Source organism: Triturus cristatus, chromosome 6 (assembly GCF_964204655.1).
Source record: "Triturus cristatus chromosome 6, aTriCri1.1, whole genome shotgun sequence".
In the NCBI taxonomy this organism is placed as follows: domain Eukaryota; kingdom Metazoa; phylum Chordata; class Amphibia; order Caudata; family Salamandridae; genus Triturus; species Triturus cristatus.
This window is the reverse complement of record NC_140589.1, coordinates 861,705,569-861,733,539: the sequence shown is the minus strand read 5'-3', so window position 1 is coordinate 861,733,539 and position 27,971 is coordinate 861,705,569. Positions and strand designations below refer to the sequence as shown.

At 41.9% G+C, this 27,971-nt stretch overlaps 1 protein-coding gene across 1 annotated transcript in view; it reads left to right on the top strand.

Moving 5' to 3' along the window:
• The window catches only part of LOC146817972 (ribosomal protein S6 kinase alpha-2), a 1,223,136-nt gene that overhangs the window by 948,721 nt on the left and 246,444 nt on the right, over positions 1-27,971 (top strand). The window contains exons 13-14 of the mRNA XM_085611448.1: positions 2,135-2,265; positions 22,615-22,740. Of these exons, the coding sequence (XP_085467574.1) occupies positions 2,135-2,265; positions 22,615-22,740 (257 nt within the window). The remainder of the gene's footprint in view (positions 1-2,134; positions 2,266-22,614; positions 22,741-27,971) is intronic.

Below are 27,971 nucleotides of genomic sequence, written 5' to 3'. Positions count from 1 at the left end.
GATACCAAGGCATCGTCATAAAGCGAGGCGGTGCGTAGTGCGGTGCCTACAGGTCGCGGTGCGAGCAGCGGCTCGGTGGCGGTGTCAGCAGGCGTCGTCAGTGAGACCAGCACCGCGCTGCGGCATTGCGGCGGTGCCCCCTGCGGTGCATGTCAGGACACGGAGTCGGCAGCTGCATCGTCGACGTCATCGAGGTGCTTTTTTTCTGTTGCAACACAAAACACACAGTCCCCAGTGCTGAGGGCAGAAGAGCTTGAAGTCTTTGCTGTTCCTGATACTTCTTGAACAGGGGGCAAGCTCTTCCTCAAGCCCTTGGTGAAAGTCACAAAAGTAGATTGCAGAAACTTCAGTTCAGTTCTTTCACTGCCCAAGACAGAAGCAGCCACTGCAGGCCAACACAGCAAAGCACACAGCAAAGTGGTAGTTCCTCCTCACAGCTTCTCCAGCTCTTCTTCTTGGCAGTCTTCTTGATCCAACAGAGTTCTAAAGTTTCGGGGTTTGGGCCCCAATATTTATACCACCAAATCCTTTGTTCTCTGACGGCAGAGAGTGTCTGTACCTAGTCCAAACCAGTTCTGGGTGCATTCTGCCAGTGCACAACTTCTTCCTTTGTCAGTATGGGCCAGGGTCATCAGACGCACCACAGGAGGTAGAGCCAGCATTGTGAAAGGCAGGCACAACCCTATTCAGGTCCAGGTGCTACTCCTCCCACCACTCCTCATGCAGATAGGTCTATTCAGCCTTGTTCTCATTCACCCTGTCTCCTGGAGCCACCCCAGCCCCTGACGCTCGCAAACCAGACATGCAACCTATCAGATGCAGGCTGGATGGTTAGGCAAGAAAATACCTACTTTCTAAAAGTGGTATTTTCAAATACTGAATATTAAAACCAAGTTCACTAAAAGATTTATTTTATCATTCGGAGTTCAGGCATACTAAATTAGTTTTTCTACCATGTTCCCTTGGTCAGTTAAGATTATAAGATGTTATAATCAAACTGCCCATTCTGGCCTATGAGAACAGGTAGCCTTGCAATAGTGAAAAACTAGATTGGCTGTAATTCACTATCAGGACATGTCACACACACCAGGGCATGCCCTACCGTTCACATACAATGCACCCTGCCCACAGGGGTACCTTGGGCATACCTTAGGGGTGACTAACATGTAGAAAAGGGAAGGTTTAGGGACTGGCAAGTGGGTACACTTGCCAAGTCGACATGGCAGTCCCAGACTGCACACAGGCTCTGCAATGGCAGGCCAGAGTTACACTTTATAGGCTGTTTGCATGGGTGGCACAATCCAGTGCTGCAGCCCACCAACAGCATTTGATTTACTGCGCAGTGCACTTTACTAGGGACTGACCCATAAATCAAATAGGCCAATCATGGAAACACCAATCCACAACACATTTTACTACAGGAGCACTTGCACTTTACCACTGGTCAGCAGTGAGAAAGTGTGCAGAATCATTACACCAGCAAAAATAGAGTCAAAACCGGGAGGTCAGAAAGCAAAAACTCAGGAGAAATCGCCAAAAGATGCCAAGTCTAACAATAACTCTTTGATCAAGTCAGACAGAAGTGTGTTTCTGCAGATGAAATAAAAATACTTCATGAGCTCATTGTCATTTCGTAGAAGGAATTTTGGGAGTATTATCAAAAAGAGTTCTTGTATCGATATAACACTGAAAAAACTGGAAGTTAAGTGTTCTGAAATGCAATCTACATAAACAGTTTTTAGTTGTTAAATCACTCATTTGACTTTTGAAATACCTGTGTCGGTAGTCTATAAACATTGTCAAATACTATTTGCTGTATTTTTAGCGGTTTGATCGAACTATTTAAAATGCACAATTATTATCTTGTATTGGCTGTAAGGATAGCTCACCTCATTGTTTGAAGTGTTAACCTCACCTCCTTTGGTTGAGCTGCTAGCCCCCAAACCTTAAAGTGCTTTCGAGTTGAGCCCGGTCCCTCTAACTCAAAATCGGGCAGGCGGCTAGAGTTTGGTGGAGAGGGTGCTCCATCACAACAGACTACCCTCTTCACAAAACTCTGATTCGGGCACTTAGTCATTTGGAGCTGTGCTTGACATCAGTCCAACTCAGGTAACAATTCTTGTTTTATTTTCAGATTCTCCCGGAGTCCCTCCAAGTGCCAATGCTCATCATCTTTTCAGGGGATTCAGTTTTGTGGCACCTAACCTGGGTCAGGAGTATATGCAGCAAGACGTGCATAAGCTCACAGCACATCCAATTGTACAGGTAAGGTTACCTGTACCCTTTGGGTATTACTTCAGGTCACTCTTTGGGTAATGGATGTTTGTGCCCGAGATTCATAATATCGACTGTCTCAGATTATGTGCTAATGGCAGCATGCAGTTTTATGACACATTGCCAATAACTTTTAACTTGATATAGGGCATAAATTCAAATTATTATGTTCAAATTCCGTTTGCATCAGTGCTTTCAAATGAAATCCTTTTCAAATAACCAAGGAACAAAATAACCAAATTAGTGCATTACTACTTGTATTATTCTAAGGCTTACTTGCAGGCTTAGAGTTATAAAGGTGGTTAGATGCTTGTGTGTCAAAATATGGAGCAAAAGTATCAATATGCAAAACTGCCCTATATATACTCACCTTTACACAATTGAGATACTCAATATATCAGCTAATATTTCAACATGTATATCAATTGTATATCCAATTTTTTTTGGGGGTGGTCACTCTTTGGTAATTTTACCTTTTGTTGATGGGAACCCTACTGTCCACACGTTCCTACCCTTAGAATGTTAGTTAGGGGGTTTTAATCTAGATTAAACTGGTTTTGTTGTTATTTGGAAGTTTGAATCTCTTTACAAGCACTCTAGATAACCTCCGTTTGTTGAGGTTTTAAGTTTGTAATAGGTTTTAGTTTTCCTCTTTAGGGGTCCGTGTTTTTAAGGTGTCACTGTCTAATAGTGGTCATCTCCTATTTCAATAAATGGAGGCAGTTGGCTGTTTTACCAGTTTATTCCAATGAATGAGTGTTTTCATTCTTCACGCAGGTCATGCATATGTCTGCAGTGTCATACTCCATTACAGAAGTACACTCTGGCTGACCCACAGAACTCCAGCCAGTAGGCCTCATCCACGCCGCGTGGACCACACTATCCGCCGCTAGTCCACAGGGCGATCCCTTTACTATATTAAACCAATTTACATTTCACACTAATTGCTCGGGCTAAGCGCTGTTCATCTTTCCTGCGCTGTAAGCCTGCATTTTGTATTTGTTTGTTTGAAAGGACATGGTGGTTGGAAGTATTGCAGTATATACAGGGCCCTTTCTGAGTGTTCCCTGGATTTCATAGGTTCTTTGTGAGCTCAATTAAATATTTTCATATGAGCGGGGCACTGAAAAAACCCTGAATTACTATGCTAGGAAATACTAAGAGTATGATTACAAGGGGGACCTTGAATTGCGTTCCCTGAGCAAACACCCATCTGTAGTTTACAGTTTAAACCACTGACTCTAAACAGAAAAAATAATAAAATATGTTTAGGTTTCCCTGCGCACTGGTGGCATGGACGGCATCAAACCATATTAGAACAGCTCAGTCCTTCCCATGATGGGAATGCTGGTGTGCTGTAAGTCCTGTCGTCCTAGCAATTTCGCTGAACTTGAACTAGTATTTTGGGTATGTGAGCGTTTATAAGCGGGCACCTGCATTCCTAGAACGTGCTATAAAGTATGCACGCAGTTCATATGCCAGCAGATAGTGTTTGTATGTTTGGGGTGATGGTGACATATAATGGGTGGTGAATGAGAGCTACGGTGACTATGTAGCAGCAAATTTCATAATATTCAAAGTTACAGGATGTATTATGTGTGTCTTACCCTGCATTGTGGGTGTCAGTATCCATTGTGAAATAGACTGGAAGATGAAACAAGCAATTTTACATGAATAATGCACAGTGGGTTGTGCCTCTGTTTCATCACCTAAAATGAATGCTGTCTGTGCTTTTCCCATGATCATCTCGAGTAGGTCGAGCAGTTGTGGCTCCTCTGCTAAGGCGGAGGAGTATCGCCCCACTGTCCCAATGGAAAAATACAACGATAAAAACTATTGTATTATCATTGTATTTTTCCTATGAAAGTCAGTGGCTCGTAAGGCGGGGCTGGGCAGTGCACAGGGAGGAGTGGTTTGCACTCCCTAAGTGCACATGACTGCTTGACCGGCCCTCTGGGCCCAGCCAAGCAGTCCTGCGCACTTTGTATGTTCCCCACCAGGCTGCATTACACAGCCGGGTGAGAAACATGTAAAGCCTCCCTGTACCCATCAAAGCGCTAAACTACAGCTCTCAGACCAGTTACAGAGCTGCATTGCAGCGCTGTGATTGGCTCAGGAGAGCCTGCTGCTGGCTGGGACTGGAACCGGAAGATGAAGAGGACGGAGTAGTGACCACCGCCCGCGGTTTTAGGTAAGTCTTTCTGTTGTTGTATTTTTATCCCCACCACCAACGACCACCTTTCGGTAGAGGCCACTACTGAGGTCAAGGAATAAATATAGCTGGGAACAACATATTTTGTAGTGGCATCAGCCAATGCTAGCTTTTTTTTAACCCATACCTCGCATCGCTTCTCCAGTGGTGATTCTTTTTGGCTCATTCCTCTTCCCTCTTCTCTCCTGGTTTTAACCATTGTCGGATTCTTTTTGTCCCATGCCTCCTGCTTCTTCCCTGGTAGCATCAGCCAATACAGATTATTTTTGCCATATACTTCCTACCAAAAAGCCCCTACATTCCTTTGGAACATACATTTTAAAGGTAATCACATCGCCTTTGTACCTGTCCATGGCAGACGCCTGCTTGGTAACAGCACTGTGTGAAGTGTTCTAGTGCCTTCTTCCTTGGTAGACACATTTCCAAATATTACCTTTTAGACCCTCTTTTGCTCAGAGACATTAAATTATGGCTTACTGGCTGGTTGTGAATAATTTCATCCAGCCTGCACTGCTCCAAACAGAATAAATGCACTTTCCAGATACAAATCATCAGATGTATCCCTCATATGCAAGCGTTGTGTCATGTATTTTGATGGTGCAACAATAGGCAGTACACTTGCGCTACATGTGTAGGGACGTGTTGGCCAAGCTCAAGAAGTGAATACATTAGAGAATAAAGGCACTGCATCTGGCTGTTTAACATCTGCATCAAATGTGTTAGCTGGGGAAACATATAGGAACCCAAATCAGCGGAAGCAAAAAAAACATTCCAGTCCAGCATTTTTACAACACAATTTTCTAAATACTGGCTAGAAATCTACAAGTTTAAAAGAAATCTCCGAAGAGGTAGCATTGGAAATTGTCCTTTTGCTTTTGTCCCTCCTGGTTTTCCACTGACCTTTGTGCTAGCTTTAGTACTTTGAGCACTTTTGACTCTGCCATTTGGTGCCAAAGCGCTGTTTTTGTCATATATATACTGGTGATTGCTGTATACATGATTGGCTGATTTCAGTGAGCTGTAAGTCCCTTATCTATGGGTAAGACATAGACCTAGGCCATGTAACTCAAATGCTCCTCTGTAGGTCTGCAGCACTGGTTGTGCCACCCAAGGAGGGAGATCTTCAAACGTCCCACAGGTTTGCAAGGGGCCTCTGTGTATAGGTTACTGTTATTCAGCTTGGCATTTGAAAGGCTACTTGCAAAGGTTCTGTATGTCTCTCTCTACATTGGCGTACTCCCTGGGGGCAGGGTGTGGTTTCGAGAAGAGATAGGGCATGTGCGCAGGTGCACTACATGCACTGGTAGTGAATGGCACCGGATGGTGTATTCGGTACTGTAGGGCCTGCTTCTCGCATAGGATTGACATGAGGGATCTTTGGAAAGGCTATTGAGCTGAATTTCCTATGTGCAGAAGAGTGGCAGTATATGGTTGATATTGATGAGTAAGTAATGGCAAATTCTCTCCGGTAGTGCGAGGTGATTCGACATTACTAATGTGGAAATACCCCTTTGGAAAGTGGGCATTTCTGTGCTCATGGCTCTGTGTCCCTGTAAGCCTGTCTCCAACCCACATCTGGGTCCTGGGGGACAGCTACATCTGTACATTACTGATAGAAGGCCATAAACTAGGGGCTGGATTTGGCACCTGCATTCCAAGGGGCGGAGTCTGCATCCTACTAAAGATATTGATAAAGCCCCCCAGGGTAGGATCACAGATAGGACAACATTATGAGAGGACCTATGCATTTCAAAGGTGGCCTTTTGAAATGATCTCATCTTCAAAGGCCATTGTGGGTATAACTACTGGGGCTCTGCCCTCGAGGAGGTAGAGTGATGCTTTTGATATTGGAAGTGCAGGGGAAGATTGCTGAGTACGAGGGTCCAGTGCTTGCAACCGGAAACCTGTGCTAGTTTGCACACCATAGCGTGTGGTGTCCAAGGTGTGTTGGGGGACATTTGCCCCTCCCCCATCATGGTTTTCGTCTGAGGTCGCTAGCTCCCTCTCCCAGGACCCACTGCACCAGCTACTCTGTTGAGGAGAATATCGTGACTGGACCCAAGGGGGTCTTGTTGTGTCTTGTGGGCACCCACAGCTATCTGCCTGGAGCAATTGCAGCTCATACCTCCACCGGAGGGGAAACATTTCTCCAATTGGGAAGCATGCCAGCTTCCAGTGGTACAGTCTTTTGCCTGGATAGTGATCCAGCACTCGTGAAGGTGCTGCTGGGTGCCTGAAGACCTAATCTTGATGAACGAAACCCAGTGACTGCTTCCTTCCACTTTAGGTAGTCCCGATAATCTAATCAACGTGTAGCCAGTAGGGGCAATGTGTATCGTTAGCTGGTGCCGTTTGAATAACTGAGGGGCTGGGTCACGAGGCATAGTCGAAACCTGTTATTTCTTGACCATTGCAACTGTATGGGTTATGCAATATTGGGAATGTTGTGTTTTATGAATATCTATGAATAATGCATATATGTTCATGCCGTTCTACTGCTAATAGCAGAGTTCTGCAATTGCACATAGCTATAAATTATATATCCAATGTGTATGTCATGTTGATTTCAATGTGTGTGTAATACAAAGACTAGTGTTTTCTACATATAGTGTGGAGTCTTTTTGTAGCATACGTAGTTTGTTAAGATAGAGGTGTTATGCCAACACTTTAGACTTTGACCTTGAGGATAGGCCTGACCACTCTGTGCCAAGTTACCCAAGGGTGATCACAGGTTATCAGAAAAGTATCATACTCATCCTATCTAGGACGATGGATTCTGCTTGGCTTCGATGCATCCCAGACAGCCAGAAACCGCTGGGTCTTATAGCAAGTAATGAAAAATACAATTTTAACAAATTTGCTACAGTACAGAGAACACTTTTCCGAAGTAGTGAATGTGACTGTAAGATAATGCGTCCAATGCTAGACATTACACACTGCAGGCAAATGTATGTGCTAAAGGAAAAACAATGCTGGAATGGTACTGTGTGCCCCATGCTAGAAAAAGTGGACATTGAAAATCATATGCCAGGAGAAACTAAACGTTTTTATTACTCTGCCAGTACACCATTCACATCACTTCTCATGTAACTGTTAAATAGCCCATCCAAATACAAATGATATTGAATGAAACAGTATCATGTGTGATCACGCCATGCTTAAAGGCATTTTAAAGATGTTTTACATTGTCAAGATCGTCCAGGCTGGCATTAATTGCATAAAGGGTTTCAAGTAGTCCAGGAATCTGTGAGCATGATTCTCAAAGTGAAAACCTGTCCAAATTAGCCCCCAGGCTGCCAAAAAAAGCGGTCCACAGCTATAACACGGATACCGGCACCTCGGCCATTGCCCAAGTGCCAGCATTATCAATCCGACTCTGGTGCTAATGATGAATCAGCGCAGTTTCACTATTCCATAGCTTACCTTGTCTCCCGAAATAGCACGTGGAATGGTGACGTTTCTGGACAGATGTTTTCCAGGCGTGATCCCCAGTGCAGCTGGATTGGGGAGGCTGTACGTATAGAATCCCCTCTTGGTCCTCTTCTCTGTCTAAAGCTGGAAGCCTTGGCATTCTTTAGGAGTGGTTCGGCATATATGAGAACACCTCGACCATTCAAATATCGATGTAGTTCACTGTTATACTTTCTTCTCAGCCAGTGCGAGTGTGGTGTAAAATGTTGGTGTGTGATGATGCTGTGGAATGTTGGATGAGTGAGGTTGGCAGTTGGTGTATGGGCTGAGCAGCAGGATGGCTGCTCATGGTTGGACTTTCTGTATCTTTACTCCTGAAATTACCATCCTAATAAATACCACCTAAGATACCCAGGAGTTGAATTGTCGTTTATTTACAACATTAGCTTGTTACAATTACAAATGATATCCCAAATAGTTGGAAATCAGTCATGATCAGTGCTCTAACAAATGTCTATCAGTCGTAAACTTCAGGAATCAAACTGAATGAGAAATGTAAACATATGCGTTTCACATTCATATTGGAGCCTTGAGCTCTCCAGAAGCTCAAACTGAGATAATGTATTTGATACCCTACTAGAAGCAAATATGTAGTAAGGGAGAAACATGTGAGCATAAAAAGGTCAAACTAAGCACTGAAAGTACTGCCAACAGCTTTTTCAACAGCAGGTCAGATTTGGGCCAGATTAGGACATTTATATATTTGAGCTGTCGAACATTCTAAAATACATTCCATTAATCAGCGTTTTCACATTGTATTACATTATTGTCAATTACAATTCCAATAAAAGCAATGATGCTTGAATTACAGGCAGAACCGGTGATTGGAAAATGGAGGTGGATCCATTTTTCGTAATGAATTTTAAAGTCAGCCCCTGTGCTGACACCCAAACATTATACACAAAGGCTGCGGACAAGACAGCAAACAATACGGAGAGACTGATTGTTTTCATTTCCATGACCTGTACACTAACTTCACAGTTTCATGTTTCAGCAATCCCAAATCACCTGACTATTCAGGTGGCATGGGATTCAGATGCCTGCCAAGCTTCTAAAGATCAGTAGGCCAAGTTAGCGGGGAATTACAAAAATAATATCCTGTGGGGATGGCATGACTTCTCAGGGCTGTACGTATGCTTACAGGCCCTCTCTCTTCTACTCTTCCCTTCTCACATGACCCCCTTTGAGCATAGCCCAGCTGTACGTGTTGCACACCTAGCTAATATAATTGAAGGCCTACCTTCGGAACTGCAGGAGTCCTACACACATAACATGAGCACTATCCTTCACAATTACAGGAAATAGTCTTGGCACTGTAGACATAATTAAAGGGAAGAAAGGGATGGGCCTTCCTTTATGGGTAGAGCCCTACAGGCATGTCTAGTCAGTAGGAGGAGGGTGGAGGCAGGAGTGTGAAAATGGAGGAGCATCTGCACTGCCCTGCATTGCCAGACCTCCTCATAGGGCATATAAATAACATTTAAAAATCCGATTTGGGGGTGCATAGGGTCCACAAACATAGGCCACAATTGAACTGAGAATATTTGATGGTCACCTTCAACTTGAGGTAATCTCTCACAAATATTTTGTGATCAAATTTAACAAAGTTTGCTCATGCATAACCAGGAGCACAGGCGACTGATTTTATGGCAGAATATCAACCCAAAAAATATTCCAAAACAAGTATATTGTGGAAAAATATTGTAGATTAAAATATCCAGTTTAGATACATGTCAGTTAAAGTAAAAGAATATCAACTACAGAAGTGCCATGGACCAATATATCACCAACATATAGATATACATATAAATATATATGAGTTAACATTATAGCAATGTAAATAAATATCTACATTTTTTGTAAAGTACTTTATAAAATGATACGTAACATAACAAATTATTATTAATTCAAAAGTCCTAGAAAGAAATGGAGCTTGAATAAAACTTTAAAAGATGATATAACAAATTTCATTTTAAAATTCAAATAAAAATTACAAATAAATAAGCATACTTTTAAAGTATAAAGCATATCTATAATTACAATTACATAATTTAAACAATATAAACATGTAAATTTATTATTGATACTAGGAAAACTATATAATTACCATGTCAAAATAATTTGAAAAATAAGCACATTTTAAAACACGTTAAAAAAATAAGCTAATTTAAAAAATAGAACATTTTCAATTAAATAAACTCAAAATAGTTATAGAAATAAAATAACAAAAAGCAACTGAAAGCAATCCAAAAACTTAAAAACATATTTAAATATATTACTATAAACACAAACATTGGGAAAGTGCATACATTTGGGAAAGAGGGTGTTGGAAATAATATTCTAACTCCAATCTAACAAAATACTGGGGAAAATGCATACACAATTATGGTCAAAATTATTGTTCTAACTCCAATTTAGCAAACATTGGAGAAAGAGCACATTGAGAAGTCAGGTTTGCTATTTTTTACTCCATTCAAACAAATATTGGCAACAGATAATGTATGTGGGCTAGGGGTTGCATACACTAAGCCAAATAATATAATTTCCCTTTGAAAAATATTACCAAATAAAAAATATATTTTATATTTTTCAAAAGCTACATCCATTTTTTAAAAGTAATAAACATTTATAGAAATAGTATAAACATGATTGAAATTATCCTAAAATGAACAGAACATCATAAACTCACCCATAAACTGCAAAAGCTGTAAAACAATTTTATAATAAAATAAATTATAGAACATATTTTTCGTATTAAACTTTACAAATATATATAGTAAATTAATAACAAAATAAATGAAAAATAATACAATCAAATAAATGAAATTACGCACAATTCATTAACATTATTTGAATTTAACATGTATACAGTATAATATTTATAAATAAAAATTATTTTCGAAGCAATTATTTATTTACAATTTAGTAATTTACATAATTTAAACACTGAACAATTAATAGCAATCCTTAAATATGTTGTAAAGAGAATATAAACCCAATACCCTTTAGTTCAAATATCTGAATTCAAAATGTAATACATGAGTACAAAATATAATAAACAATAAAACAGATGAATAACAATTAAAATATATAAATTAATTGGCAAATTAATCAAGAAACAGGAATTAATACATAATTAAACTCTACCCATCCAATCCCTCAATAAGCCACATGAACTGAACTTACTAATAGAATACCTAAATACAAAATGTAATAAACAATACAACAAATAAATAACACTTAAAATACATAAATAATATATAATAAATAAAAGATTTTACTAACCCAGTTGCAACCTGAAATTAAAACGCATATTTTAGAAAATGTATTAAACATTTTGAAAAGAATTAACAATAAAAGGATAAAACATCATTAACACATTAAATAACAATAATTATTAATTCTATGGTCCAGTAGAAGGCTGGGAGCCGAAACGCTTAGACCGTCCTCTACTGTTTTGAATTGCACTATGGTTTAATAAAATAGCACATATTTCAACCCTCTGAGTGTGGTGCTGTGATCCTTCACCGAGTTGAATTGGAACAGAGGAATTTGGAGTATATATATATATATATTCACTGAAAAAACCATAGGTTTCACACATGTTATAGTTAGCGGAAATTTTACTGATAAAAAACCAATGAAATTCCCCCGTTATAGTTAGTGCAGGCAACTATAACTCACGCGACCGCAATCCTCTGCTGATGCTAATACTGTATTTAGACACTTATTTGCCCATGTCTTCTTCCATACATTTTTAGCTATACATATATTACAAATATTTTTTTTTCATAAAGACACATATGTCATCAGCAGAAGATTGCGGTCGCGTGAGTTATAGTTGCCTGCACTAACTATAACGGGGGAATTTCATTGGTTTTTTATCAGTAAAATTTCCGCTAACTATAACATGTGTGAAACCTATGGTTTTTTCAGTGAATTTGCAAGGTTTTTTAAATGCTAATTCCTAACTATAACGTGTGTGAAACCTATGGTTTTTTCAGTGAATTTGTACGGCTTTTTAAATGCTAAGTTACTTTACGCCATTCGTGGCGTGCGCGCCCACTTAACGCAGTTCGTTCCGTGCGCGCACGGTGCGCTTCGCGCACCGTGTGCCCACTTTACGCAGTTAGTGCTGTGCACGCACGGTGGGCACGCGGTGCGCTACGCGCACCGCGTGCCCACGTTACGCTAGATGGGCCATGTACGCACGATGCGCTTCGCGCACCGTGCGCACATGGAGGACATATGATGCACTTCGTTTTGAAAGGTAATATTTTAATTTTTCGTATATGTTATAAGCCATGCACAAATGGTGCCCTTCGGGCACCATTTGCACACGGGGTGGAGAGAGTGTGGATAATTTTTTTTTTTATTATTTTTTTTTTTAATATTTTAGTTTAACTCATCTTTAATAAGTCATGCACAATTGGTGCCCTTCGGGCACCAATTGCACACGGGGTGGGGAGAGTGTGGATAATTTTTTTTTTAAAAATAATTTTTTACCGTACGCGTACGGTAAGCGTAATCGGCGAAATTAGCGAAAAAATAAAAATTCCGTTTTTGGCCTTGGGGGATCTTTGGGGACTCCCTCAACATTGCTATGTGTGTGGGAGCTGTCTAAACAGCCCCTTTACATGTTTTTGGGCTTAATATTTTAAACATCACTCTCAGTGCGAGAGAGAAAATGGCGGCCGCCGCTTCCTGGTTTCGGCCGATTCGAATGTTTACTAAGATCTAAGAGCCAATCAGAATCGCGCTCGCGCACGCCACCGTACGCGTACGGTACGCGTACCGTAAGCGCACCGTAAGCTGGCTCAGATATATATATTGATTTAAAGGCTATTTTCTCAGAATCTACTGAACAGATTTACACCAAACCTACAAAAGGCACTTCCTTGACCTGAGGACTACCTCTCTGCCAAATTTCTAGTAATTCTGTTCAGCCGTTCGGGCTGTAGCCCTGTCTAAAGGTCCTATGGAAAAATGCATGGAAAAAACGCGTTTTGGGACCCCCCTTTTATCTCAGCCCCCGCTTGACGAATCCCCCCGAGACTTTCAGGGAAGGAGCGGAGCGTAGCGCCCCACCTATTTTGAAAAATTCGCGAGGATTCGTCGACCGGCGCCAAAGTTATTCAAAATAGAATGTTGCAGATTTCCTATGGAAACGTGGTCCTAACTATAACTACCTACTGGCGACCGCCAGTAGGTAATATATATACATATATATATATATATATATATATATATATATATATATATTCACTGAAAAAAACATAGGTTTCAGGGGCGTTATAGTTAGCTGGACTTTTCACTTGTTCAAAACCATTGAAATTCCCCCGTTATAGTTAGTTCAGCTAACTATAACTCGCGCGCCCGCAATGCACTGCTGATGATGTCACATATTCCATCACTCATGACATGGTCAGTGACATCACTCATGACATCAATGATGACATCTCAAATGACATCACTGATGACATCACTGATGACATCATCCAGTGAATGTGTGTTTTTCTGAAAATTACATATGTTTTATATATGTATATCTCAAGCTCGATGGAAGAATAAATGGGTATATAAGTGTCTAAATGTATGATTTGTTTTTGAAAAATTGATTGTATAACTGACTGATTAAGTGTATCTTAGTGAATACATGTGTAATGTTTAAATATGTAAATATCTGTATCAGTCTCTCACTTTGAGTATAAGTGGCTTCATGGGTTGGTGAGTAGCTACATGAGTGTCTGTATAGGTTATTAGTTGGTTTTTTGGGTATCAGTATGAGTGTCTGAGTGTCTGAGTGTCTGTATGGTTCAGTGGGGGGTATTACGTAGTGCATAGGTGCATGATTGAGTGACTCACTGTTTGAATGTGTTGAAGACAGCATGTGTGCAGGGCTGTATGGGTGGATGAGTGTGTGCACGGGTGTGTTAGTGAGTGAATGACTGTCTCAATAGTGTATTTATGAGTAACTACATATGTTTTAAACTAATATATGTGACTATTGGGGTATATAAGTGAGTATATGTGAGAGTGAGAGATTGGAAGAGTTCCTGTATGAATAAGTATGTGTTTCTATAAGTGATTGTTTAAAAGACTTAGTATGTGTAAGTTTCTGTAGAAGTATGTGTGGTGGTGTGTGTATAACGGTATATGCAAGTAAATGGATGTTTGATTCTTTATAAGCATGAGTGACTATGTGTGTGAGTAACTCTATGGATGAGTGGAGTGTAACAGGATGTAGAGGTGTATGAGTACATATGATGAGTGAGTACATGTATGAGTGACTGTATAGGACTGTTGGTGAATGAGTGGATGTGTATGTGGATCTTAGAATTACTGAATAGGTTGTTTTAACTGGTATTGGTATGTCCATTGTTTTGAAAATTTTCGTTTCTATTTTTGAATGTGTGTATCAAAGGTTATATTAGGAGGAGAGGAGGTCTGCCACTCTATCACAAGGTTGATGTCATCAGTGATGTCATCAGTGATGTCATTTGAGATGTCATCAGTGATGTAATGAGTGATGTCACTGACCATGTCATGAGTGATGTAATATGTGACGTCATCAGCAGTGCATTGCGGGCGCGCGAGTTATAGTTAGCTAAACTAACTATAAGGGGGAATTTCAATGGTTTTGTACGACTGAAAAGTCCAGCTAACTATAACGCCCCTGAAACCTATGCTTTTTTCAGTGAATTTTTAAGGTTTTTTAAATGATAATTCCTAACTACAATGTGCCTGAAACCTATGGTTTTTTCAGTGAATTTCAAAGGTTTTTTAAATACTAATTTCTAACTATGCCTACAGACATAGGACATGTGAAGAAAGAAGAAAAAACGCAGAGAAAGAAAAAAAAGAAATGCAGAAAGAAGCAACAGAAGTCCTCAAAGACGAAGAAAAGTGCAGGAAGAAGGATAACGTGCAGAAAGAACAAACAGAAGAGCAGGAAGAAGCCTTGTTGCAAAATCATCCTGTACCCTCAACTTTTTCAGACGGATACTGGTGGTAACTGAGTCTGACTAACCAGTCCTAGAGCCAGTGCTATGTTAAAAGACACTCAGAATACAGTGAAAACACCTACATACACTACTAAGGAACACCATGCGTTGGGGTCCCCCTGTGATTAGCATGACCTCCTCTGTAAGTCCTTAGTATATAATAGGGCAGGGGATTAAAACTACCTCTTAAAATGCGCCACAGGGCGTGTTTGCACACGTCACCTTAGGCCCCGTCCCCTCCCTTCCCCACTGTGTAAACACGCCCTGTGGCCATTTTAAGTTGGGAGATTAAGTCCACTTGAATCCTGAGGGTCCCTAGGGTCCAACTAGACCACTAGGTACCTCCAGTAAGCGCCACAGAGCTGCGTTGCAGAGAGATGTAAAAAGGGGCACGGCCTAGACCACCTCTCTGCAACGCAGTGCAGTGGCACTTACTGGAAGCACCTGGTGGGCTAGTTGGCCCCCAGGGTCCCTCAGGATTGAAGGGGAATTATTTCCCCAACTTAAAACGCGCCACAGGGCATGTTTGCACACGTTAACTCAGGCCCTGTCCCTCCCTTCACCACTGTGTAAACACGCCCTGTGGCCGTTTTTAGTTGGGAGATTAAGTTCATTTGAATCCTGAGGGTCCCTAGGGTCCAACTAGCCCACTAGGTACCTTCAGTAAGCACCACAGAGTTGCGTTGAGGAGAGGTGTGAAAAGGGGCACGGCCTGCACCACCTCTCTGCAACGCAGAGCAGTGGCGCTTACTGGAAGCACCTGGTGGGCTAGTTGGCCCCCAGGGTCCCTCAGGATTGAAAGGGAATTATTTCTCCAACTTAAAACGTGCCACAGGGCGTGTTTGCACACATCACCTCAGGCCCCATCCCCTCCCTTCACCACTGTGTAAACGCGCCTTGTGGCCGTTCTAAGTTGAGAGATTAAGTCCCCTTGAATCCTAAGGGTCCCTAGGGTCAAACTAGCCCACTGGGTACCTCCAGTAAGTGCCACAGAGCTGCGTTGCAGAGAGGTGTAAAAAGGGGTGTGGCCTCAGAACACCTGTCTGTAACGCAGCTCCCTGACGCATACTGGAGCTACCTGTTGGGCTAGTCGGCCCTCAGGGACCCTCAGTATTGAAGGAGAATTAATTTCCCAACTTACAACCGGCCAGGGGGCGCGTTTGCAGAGTGCTGCAAGGAGGGAGCGTGGCCTCCGGCGCGATGCCGGTCTTTTATTTATTTTATTTTTTTAAGAAGGAGGGCTGTGTGGCCCCCCTTCTTTTTCTAATTTAACGGCCCTGGGGACGCCATCCCCCAGGGCCTGCACCCTATATTTTTTTGTTGAAAAAAATTAATTTGGAAGGGGGCCGCGGGACTCCCCTCCCAAGGCCTTAATCGGCCCCGGGGACCCCAACCCCTGGGTCATGGCCTTTTTTTTTTTTATTCTTTAGGAGGGGGGCTGCGTTGCCCTCCCTCCTCAGGCCACTTATGGCCCCAGGGACCCCATCCCCCGGGGCCGGCCTTTGTTTTTTATTATTTTAAAAAAATATATATTTATAGAAACACCTAGGACATACTGGACAAACCGTATGTACCTATCACCATGACGATTTGCGTGATATTCATTAAAAGGCGACTATGCATACAATGAATCTACGTGGAATGTATTTACACCGCTAGTGAAGCTCTGACGTGTCTGACGCCCTACCGTGCCTAATCCCGGTGCCCCCGCCGGTGGGTACTCTCCAAGTAGACACCCTTGTCGTTTATTTATACAAACATGGGTAGCTATTGACGGGCATATTTAATACACACGCACACCAAGCCATTCAAAGGGGATTCGACAAAAATTCGACCAAACTATGCAAGAAACCCCCCTCACGGTTAATAAAACACACATCCACCGCCGGATGTGTAATACTTTTTATTTTACTCTCTGGAAAGGAGACAAACCTCACTTGAGAGTCACAGCGTGCTCCTGGCTGAGCCCAATGCTGTGTTACACCCACCAGTGCCCGCCGAGTGCCACACACCTCTGTGTTGTATTCCACCAGCTAGTGCTTATGCTATGACACTCTCTAGCCCATGTGCACTTTAACACCACCCCGTGAATATGTTATGCCGCACTTGCCTTCCCACAGGTTATATTGCCCCATCTAACGTGCCTTCCTCGATGCCTATGTTATAATGTACAGCGCTATGCCATACATATTACAATCTGGGATCCATATCTTTGTCACAGTGCATATGCAACGTTACACTCCCCAGCACATATTTTATATTACAACTTTAGAGACTAGTTAGGTTACACAACACTGCCCTGTGCATATTACACTCCAAGGCGCATATCGCATAGCACGCGCTAGTGCCTGTGCTATCTCGCGCTCTCCAATGAATCTGTCATTGCGCACAATGTATTGCATATTATATTTCACGCCCAATTCATCTTATATCACACTTTTTGGAGCATAGTTTATACCATATACTATATCTAGTTTTCATTTTCAATCGTGCTTTCAGGACTATGTTCTATATAACACTGCGTCCACCTACCCTTTTCACGGGCATTACATTTTGCAATGGGGGTGGAGGGTCAGGGGGTGTTTCTGCTAAGTGAGCCCGGAGTCACAGTCACAAACGTCCTCTTCTTCCTGAATAAAAGTGAGATTATGCTACATACTTGTTCATATTTTAAGTAGTTCGCACAGACACACATTTTAAAAACAATAATGTTCCTAATACCCACCTTCTCTGAACAGTTAGCTTGCTGCCCCATCCACCTCCTCCCTATCCTCTGTTGTCTGAATCCATGGACTAGCCTCCTCCCTCCTGCCATGCATGGTCTGATGTGCTGCCACTGCCCTCCATTTAGCATGATGTAGCAGTCCACTCCTCCTGCGCTCCATTGGTCAATTCTATGGACCATCATTGACCTCCTGCTTAGCCTCTGTGCTTAGCATGCTGCCCCTATTCTCCTTCCCCCTGCTCTCCGATGTCTTTGTGCATGCCCCTGCTCCATCCTTTTTGCCCACCATGGTCCATGGACCTGCCACTCCTATCAACTCTGAGTGTTCTGTTGAGCTGCCACTCCCCTCCCACCTGCCTAGCATTGTCAGGTGACTGTAACCTGTCCCTGCCACCTCCTCCCTGCCTGTCCAAATGCCATGCCCCTATCCCCTTCCTCCTGTCCTCCATGGTCCATTTTACTGCCACACCCTTCTGCCCTCCCTGGTCTGTTGTGCTGCAATTGCTCCACCTGCCTGCCCCACGCGCTCTGTTGTGAGGCCCCTTCCCCTGAACTCTCTTGTCTGTGCCCAGGTCCTGACCCTCCCTTCTATCCTCCATGGTCCTTTGTGCATGCCCCTGCACACTCCTTCTTGCCCATCATAGCCATTGTGCTGCTACTAACCCTCCCGCTTGCCATGCATGGTCTTCTGTTCTGCCATGGCCCCTCCCACCTTCCCTGTGTGGCCAGCTAGCTGCCCCTGACCCCCTCCCACCTTCCCTCCATGGTCGGTGTGTATGCCATTATAGTCTCACTGTTGCTCTCCATGGTGTGTCTTGTTTTTAGTGCCCATCCTGCCTGACCTCCATGGTCATCTTGCTGCTCCTGCCCTGCCCACTTGCCCCCAGCCCTCTGTTTTCATGTGCAGACCCCTATTCCATCCCTTCTGGCTTGTCTGTTCCATTGTAATGCCCCTGATCCTTCCCTCCTGCCCTTTATGGTCTGTTATGCTGCAGCTTTCTCTCCTGTCTGTCCATTATGGTCAGCTAGCTACCATTGCCTCTTTACCCTCTGTTCTCTGTTGTCCATGTGCATGGTCCTGTCCCCTCCCTATTGTTTTCTATGGATTGTTGTGCTGCACTCCCGTCCCGCATGCCCTGTGTGGTGTATTGTGCTGCTGCAAACCCTGATGCCTGCCCTGTAGGTTCTGTTTGGTGCACCTCTCCATGTCCCTCCTGTCCTCTGTTATCCGAGTCCATGTCCCTACTCCAATTCCTCCTGCCTACCATGATCCAATGTACCATACTTGCGAACATTTTGAACTTGGTAAGAGGGAGGTTTTGAAAAAAAACTGGGGTATTGATTTTCCCATTTGAGTTACATTGAAAAAGAGGAGATTGTAGACAGGAGACAGATCAAATAAAGCTAATTTGAGCTTAAAAACATTGGACGTTTCATGGCTGAAACGGGTCTGTTGGCATGCATGGTTGTACTACCACTGCCTCTTACTGCTAGCCACAATGGTCTATTATATTGCCACAGCCTCTCTTGCCAGTCCTGTATTGTTGGTTTGTTGCCCCTGCCCCCCTTTCCACTGCCCTCCATAGTCTGTTGTGCTACCACTGCCCTTTCTGCCTGCCCAGTGTGGTCAAATTGTTGCCTCTGCACTCTCCTACCTGCCTTCAATTTTCAGAGTCCGTGCCCCTGGCCTCTGCTTCTCAACAGTATCCCAATGAACAACTAGACTGCTAACATTCTATATTTATTACAAAAGTGTGGAACGCCTGACGTCATCTTGATGTAATCAAAACTGTAATACCTAGAGCACTTCCTTTAGAAATTACATATATGAGAGGGTCTTACTTGCATCAAAATTATGGTTTGTGCTCTAAAAAACTAAAATGAGGACATATTTTCTGAGTTTTCAAATAGCGACAAATAACTTTTAAATTATTTGTAATCTTTATGTTTTTTTATCCAGTTGACCACTTGATTAAATGTTGCACTTAGGGGAAAGGATGTGGTGTTACTTCCAGAGCTGCAGACTTTGCAACTGGGGAACAAGGTTGGAGTTTCTGCTTTAGTTCAACATTCTGTGATTCTGGTCAAATCACTTAATCTCCCCATGTCTACAACCAAAATGAATTTGATCGTCTGTGATCTAACCAATACTCATGTAAAGCACTCAAATACCTGACAAGTGTGCACTATATGAAACTGCAAATACACAAAAAATAAGGGTTTTGCACACTTCTGTCATTGGGCTACATGTGGGCTACATCTGGGTGATATTTGTGCTGCATTTGGGCTCTTTTGTCTCTAGTGGCCATCTTGGGAGATTTATTTGTTATGAAGTTTCCTAATTTCCTCATTTACTGAAGTCTCCTCAGTAGGAAATACTTTCAGTTTTTTACTTTGGTTCCATCAAGAAGGCATTCAGATGTGTCACACATTTGCCATAAATTCTGAATGTTAGCACTCTAGTTGCTCATTGGATCACTGTAGTAAAGCTACTGCTCACCAGGGAAGTCTGCTGCTGGTATTCAAAGTGCATGTTTCTCGCTGCATGTCAGAATTTATTTATGAAATAGAAGAGGATTTGAGAAGTCAAAATGTGCCCTATTTTTTCTTTCTTCAGCACTAATCATAATTTCTATGGCAAAATGAACCCCCTCATTGTGTTCCTTAAATGTTTTAAGTGTTACCAGATTATTCCAATCAAGATGGCTTCAGGTGTGGCATACTTTTGTCATAAGTAAGACAGTAAGCGCTCTAGTTGTTCTTAAGAACACTCTGGGACATTCTGTCATTGGGCTATACTTGGGCTACATCTGGGTGATTTTTGGGCTACATTTGGGCTCTTTTGTCTCTGGTGGCCATCTTGGGAGATTTATTTGTTATGAAGTTTCCTAATTTCCTCATTTACTGCAGTCTCCTCAGTCGGAAATACTTTCAGGTTTTTTACTTTGGTTCCATCAAGAAGACATTCAGATGTGTCACACATTTGCCATAAATTCTGAATATTAGCACTCTAGTTGCTCATTAGATCACTGTAGTAAAGCTACTGCTCACCAGGAAAGTCTGCTGCTGGTATTGAAAGTGCATGTTTCAATCTGCATGTCAGAATTTTTTAATGAAATAGAAGAGGATTTGAGAAGTCATTCAAAATGTGCCCTAATTTTTCTTTCTGCAGCACTAATCATACTTTCTATGGCAAAATGAACCCCCTCATTTTGTTCTGTTTTAAATTAAATGTTTTAAGAGTTACCACTTTATTCCAATCAAGATTGCTTCAGGTGTGCAATACGTTTGTCATAAGTAGGACTGTTAGCGCTCTAGTTGTTCTTTAGAATACTCTGGGAAGCTGCAGTAGAACACAAAGGAATCAACTGACAGTCTCTGCCCTTGTTGGATGTACATGTTTTACTGATAATTTCAGACTTCATTCTCACATGACTGAGAAAGATAATGTGAATTTACAGAAAATATGCTCTCAGTTTAGCTTATAGATCACCTTCCAAACCTCTGTGGGAAAAGCATGAGTAAATAGTTTTCTTTCAAACACGATTCATGATATCACAGCAGAAGGCTTTTTCACATGGTAAAATCACCATAGAACACATCACAATTCCTAAAATGAGTATGGTACCATCAACAAATGATTTATAATGTAACTAAAGTCTTAAAACCTTCTATTAACTGCAATGCTTTTTAATGAGGTGCTATCATGTATATTGGTCCCAAGATGGCTGCCAACACTTCTTGGATGAAGTACTGACAGCCAATCAGATCTCACGATGAGATGTGTGGTTAGGCTCCGCCCAGATATATCTATCTTTTTAACTCTAATTTTCTCAGGAACTACTGAACGGATTTACACCATTGAAGCAAAAGGCATGAGTCTAAACTGACGACTACCTCTTTGGTGTAATTCGGTTCAGCAGTTCGGGCTGTAGCTGCGTCAACAGGTCCTATGGGAAAATGCATGGGGAAAATGCGTTTTGGGACCCCCCTTTTTTCTCAGCCCCCGCTTGACGAATTACCGTGAAATTTTCAGAATAGCAGCAGACAGGAGCTGGCCAAAAGTTTGGAAAATTTCGCCAAGATTCGTCAATCGGCGCCAACGTTATTCCAAATAGAATGTTGCGGATTTCCTATATATATATATATGACAATACCCATTCAATACCAACAAGTCCATCAACCCTCATAAAAATAAGTAACAATAGAATTTTTGGTAAAAATACCATAATTTTACAAGAACATATATATTAAAATAAAATCAATACAATAGAATACCATAATGCAAGGTGATATTAAAGTAAACTTATTTAAAACATTGATATAATAGTATAACACTTAAAAACAAAATACTTACATTTGATATTTTGATCCACTATATTTTTGCAGTCATAATATGTAGGCAACGATATTATGGGTATATCACATTTTTGAGTTGATATTTAGGTAGTACATCCAAAAAAGCTATCAGCTCTATCTGCAAGCAGACAGCTACTTTTTTGCATGAATGTTAACCGAACAAGCTTGTAGGATGATTTTGAAGCCATGGAGTGGGTTCAGTAAAGAGAAGGGTCAGTGCCCAGTCTAATCTTTACTTCTGATATGGCTATACACAGGCTCTTTCAAAAGATCATGAAATAGTTATCAAAATATTTTAAATATACTTTACCCCCTTGTAACTCAGGAAGCGGAATTTTGACATATAGCAAACCCCAACAAAGTTTCTGTTTTAATTTAAAATGTAGAAATTTTTAAAATTATTTTCATCTGCCTTATTGTTGTAAAAACTTGCACTAAAATAGTTGTTGAGTGACGGGGAAGAACACTGGTAATATCATTCGGCACACCTGCCCTGACTCCTTTTTGATGTTACTGAACATCCTACAAGCTGCACTTTTTTCTAATAATATGTTTCTCTTTTTCTATAGCAGTTACATGGGAACAATATTCACTTTACTGATGGTTACGAGATCAAAGAAGACATAGGCATTGGATCCTATTCTGTATGCAAGAGGTGTGTGCATAAATCAACTGACGCTGAATACGCAGTAAAGGTAAGAAATCATGCTTAAAGATTAGCACTATATCTATCAGCTTCTTCACATTAAACTTTATGACCCTTGAGCCTGGTTTGTGAGGACACCTAGTTATGGCTGAATGTTGTCTACTTTAAGGTCTACCCACGAAGACCAAAGCTGCTTCTGATCTCCAGCACAATTGGTCCATGCCTTTTCAAATATACATTCAGTGGATTGAACCATAACCCCTTCATCTGAGTGTATTAAAGTTCTGCACATTGAGTAATTGTTTGCAGGGTCACTAAAACATCTTAGGCACAAATAACCCATTTCATTTCATTTTTAATCTCAGAGGATGAATTTCCAACAAGCGATCCAATTCCTCATGCTATCAGGTCTGGACAATAGAAACTCCCTTCTCGTGGGAATTCCCAAGCTGCACCTATGCACCCAGGGCAGATTGCACAGACAGGCTGACTTTTGCCTGAAAAGGATTTGACCATATCACTCCAAACTAATCACTCTGAAATTGATTCTCCTTTCACACAAGAAGATTCTATAAAGTACTCTGCATTACCTTTTAAGGCACCCTCTACTGAAACCCCAAAGTATATTGCCAAGAAACAGGTAATTTGCATTCTTCTGCCACCCTTCTTTTGGAAGTGGCATTCTCCTAGAAGGCAACCAATAAATCAACCTGAGTTTTTCATTCATAGACATATACAGATATTACACTGCGTAGTTATAATTAGGTCAGAGTTTCCATGGAGAGAATTTTTTTTGTGTCACTACTAACCATGGTGACATTTGAAGAATCTTCTCAAAACTTACCCAAAAAACAGTTCAGCCACCTATGCTCCTTTCTGTAAGGTTTCGGGATGATTCATTAAACTGGGGCTGAAAAAAAGTGCGGGTTGAAAAATATAATTTGCCATATTAATTCACATAGGACATTTGGGAAGCAAAACATAAAAAAGGCTGATTGGATTTACACCAAGTTAGGCAGAAAGTTAGAACTTTCCAGAGAAAGCGTACCAGTCCCACTGGATCAAGCGATCTAATTGACTGGCTGCAACTTGAGCAGAAATATTGCAGCAGACATTATAGGACGGAGGGACTAGGCCCAGTGTCCTGAAGTTTAATTAAAAACATCTAAGGGAGCAGGCTAGGGAAACCCTGACTTCATGGCACTCTTGGAGAGTCCCAGAGGGAACTTTGGGCATGGAAGGCAGGGGTTGGTCAAATATGATATAGCTAGATAAAGTAAACTAAATCTAGTGATTTCCTGTGTTTTTTTAAAAAAAAGTTAGTTTTTGTATTATTTCATTACCTAACAATAAGTCACTTTAACCTTTGTTTTGCAAGTAAATACATATATATATGTGTATATAAATATATATATAAATATATATATATATATAAATATATATATATATATATGTATATATATATATATATATATATATATATATATATATATATATATATTACCTACTGGCGGTCGCCAGTAGGTAGTTATAGTTAGGACCACGTTTCCATAGGAAAACCTCAACATTCTATTTTGAATAACTTTGGCGCCGGTCGACGAATCCTCGCGGATTTCTCAAAATAGGTGGGGCGCTACGCTCCGCTCCTACCCTGAAAGTCTAGGGGGGATCCGTCAAGCGGGGGCTGAGATAAAAGGGGGGTCCCAAAACGCGTTTTTCCCATGCATTTTTCCATAGGACCTTTAGAACGAGCTACAGCCCGAACGGCTGAACAGAATTACTCAAAATTTGGCAGAGAGGTAGTCCCTAGGTCAAGGAAGTGCCTTTTGTAGGTTTGGTGTAAATCTGTTCAGTAGATTCTGAGAAAATAGCCTTTAAATCAATATATATATCTGAGCCCGCTTACGGTACGCTTACCGTACGCTTACGGTAAGCGTACGGTGGCGTGCGCGAGCGCGATTCTGATTGGCTCTTAGATCTTAGTAAACATTCGAATCGGCCGAAACCAGGAAGCGGCGGCCGCCATTTTGTGTATTTCACTCTGAAAAAAAAGAGTGAAAACAAGGAAAGGGGGCAATGAGGAGAGTTACAGACCCCCTAACATTTGTAAGGGGGTCAAAGAAGGACAGAAAAGTACAAAAAAACCATTTATTGATTTTAAAAAAAATCACGGGGTACGCGTACGGTAAGCTTACGGTAAGCGTACGGTAGAAAATAAAAAAAAAAAAAATGAAAATCAGATTTAAGTGTTTAGATATTAGGGGGCTCTAAAAAGAGCCTTCATCATTGAAGTGCACACCATCTCCTCTATAAATGTCTTGCATGTCATAACGCAAGTTGTTGTGGTAAATGGCACCCATACCATAGTCACGGAGGAAAGCAGAAACAGATTTGTTGACGTGCTTTCTTGCTTTGTCATCGCACCGCGTGCCCACCGTGCGTGCACGGCACTAACTGCGTAAAGTGGGCGCGCGGTGCGCGAAGCGCACCGCGTGCTCACTGTGCGCGCACGGTGCGCGAAGCGCACCGTGCGCGCACGGAACGAACTGCGTTAAGTGGGCGCGCACGCCACGAATGGCGTAAAGTAACTTAGCATTTAAAAAACCGTACAAATTCACTGAAAAAACCATAGGTTTCACACACGTTATTGTTAGGAATTAGCAATTAAAAAACCTTGCTAATTCACTGAAAAAACCATAGGTTTCACACATGTTATAGTTAGCGGAAATTTTACTGATAAAAAAACAATGAAATTCCCCCGTTATAGTTAGTGCAGGCAACTATAACTCACGCGACCGCAATCTTCTGCTGATGACATATGTGTCTTTATGAAAAAAAAATATTTGTAATATATGTATAGCTAAAAATGTATGGAAGAAGACATGGGCAAATAAGTGTCTAAATACAGTATTAGCATCAGCAGAGGATTGCGGTCGCGTGAGTTATAGTTGCCTGCACTAACTATAACGGGGGAATTTAATTGGTTTTTTATCAGTAAAATTTCCGCTAACTATAACATGTGTGAAACCTATGGTTTTTTCAGTGAATATATATATATATATATATATATTGATATGAAGAGATAAAGATGAGCCATTTAGAGTGTCATTGGTTTTGCTGAGCGCTCCATATAAAGGAGCTGCTCTCCATTAAGGGGTCGATTACGATTCGTTCGGAAACTTTTCCGTCCGAATTGGTTTAGGAAACGTTTCCGACCAAATCGGGTTCTGCGAGTTTGACTGACCAATTATGATGGTTCCCAACATCATTCGGTCGGACTCGCATTGACTTCAATGGGAGCCTGTGTTTCGACCAAATTCAAAAGCTCCTATTTAAGAAAGGGGTGGGAGTGGAAAATCATGCACCCAGTGGCGGACTCTCCATGGTGCCTACCACACTGTGCATGGTTGCAAAGAGGGGTCCCTGGCAACGTAATTGCTCGGTCAGAAATGGGGTCCGTTGACCTGTACGAGTCAGCTACGAATGACTAGATTCCTCTGAATACCATTTGGAACCGACTCAGAAAGTTCGAACGCTTTCTGAACATCGTAATCGGTCATTCAGAAAGCATTCCGAATTGGTCGGAAAGAAGTGTTCCTAATCGGATTCGGCAGCTACGAATCCGATTCGGAGTCTTTCCAAACGTCATCATCATTGACCTCTAAGACTTTACAACTACCCTGGATTACTTGCTTTCTTGAATAATCTATACAACAAAATATATATATATGTGTGTGATAAAGGCCTCCGTGTTGGGGCCGAAACGTGTCATGGCGGTGCGTGGTACACTTATGGACTAAATAAAATACCTTGCACTTAGTGGATTTGGGTCCGTTTCGTCTTTCCAGCAGTTTTGGAAGTTGGTGACGAAGTTCTTCGCAGATATATATATATATATATATATATATATAGTATCACGGTCCCATCTTGACTGAGAAACCCAGGAAAACAGGTACGGACCACAGCGTGTTCTGGTATTCAGTGCAGTTTATTGCTTAGGTTATCAGCAATTCTGGCATAGCAGCATTACGCGTTTCGACAGTGAACCACTGTCTTGATCATATATATATATATATATATATATATATATATATATATATGAAACAGGAGTTCCCAAAGGAAATTGGAACGCACTCCACAGCAGCTGTTCAGAAGAGCTTTTAATCGGAGGATGACACAACTTGTGGGCACGGTATGAACACGCCGACCGGTTTCGGAGCCTCCCGCTCCTTCTTCATGGGCGTTGCCTGAAACGTTGTAGCCTCACAGTAGCACTAAGCATGCATTTAAAACCTGTAACCTGATTGGTCATTTTTTGATAGGTAGTTACCCTCTGGTGGGTTGCATGCTGGGTAAGGTAGTGCACTGTTAAAATTTTAACCCTCTGGTGGGTGCTGCACAGTTTCAACCAAAATAATTGCTTGAAATCCCTCTGGTGGGCCCCATGTCCACGAAGTTGGTGCACAATTCAAGAGTTGCTGTGCTGTTCTGGGCTGAAAGTTCGTGCCCGTCCAGTCACGTCATTTGTAGGTAGACGGCGGTGCAGTTCCTCGCGGCTTTGGGACCGCGAAATACATGAAACAGGAGTTCCCAAAGGAAATTGGAACGCACTCCACAGCAGCTGTTCAGAAGAGCTTTTAATCGGAGGATGACACAACTTGTGGGCACGGTATGAACACGCCGACCGGTTTCGGAGCCTCCCGCTCCTTCTTCATGGGCGTTGCCTGAAACGTTGTAGCCTCACAGTAACACTAAGCATGCATTTAAAACCTGTAACCTGATTGGTCATTTTTTGATAGGTAGTTACCCTCTGGTGGGTTGCATGCTGGGTAAGGTAGTGCACTGTTAAAATTTTAACCCTCTGGTGGGTGCTGCACAGTTTCAACCAAAATAATTGCTTGAAATCCCTCTGGTGGGCCCCATGTCCACGAAGTTGGTGCACAATTCAAGAGTTGCTGTGCTGTTCTGGGCTGAAAGTTCGTGCCCGTCCAGTCACGTCATTTGTAGGTAGACGGCGGTGCAGTTCCTCGCGGCTTTGGGACCGCGAAATACATGAAACAGGAGTTCCCAAAGGAAATTGGAACACACTCCACAGCAGCTGTTCAGAAGAGCTTTTAATCGGAGGATGACACAACTTGTGGGCACGGTATGAACACGCCGACCGGTTTCGGAGCCTCCCGCTCCTTCTTCATGGGCGTTGCCTGAAACGTTGTAGCCTCACAGTAGCACTAAGCATGCATTTAAAACCTGTAACCTGATTGGTCATTTTTTGATAGGTAG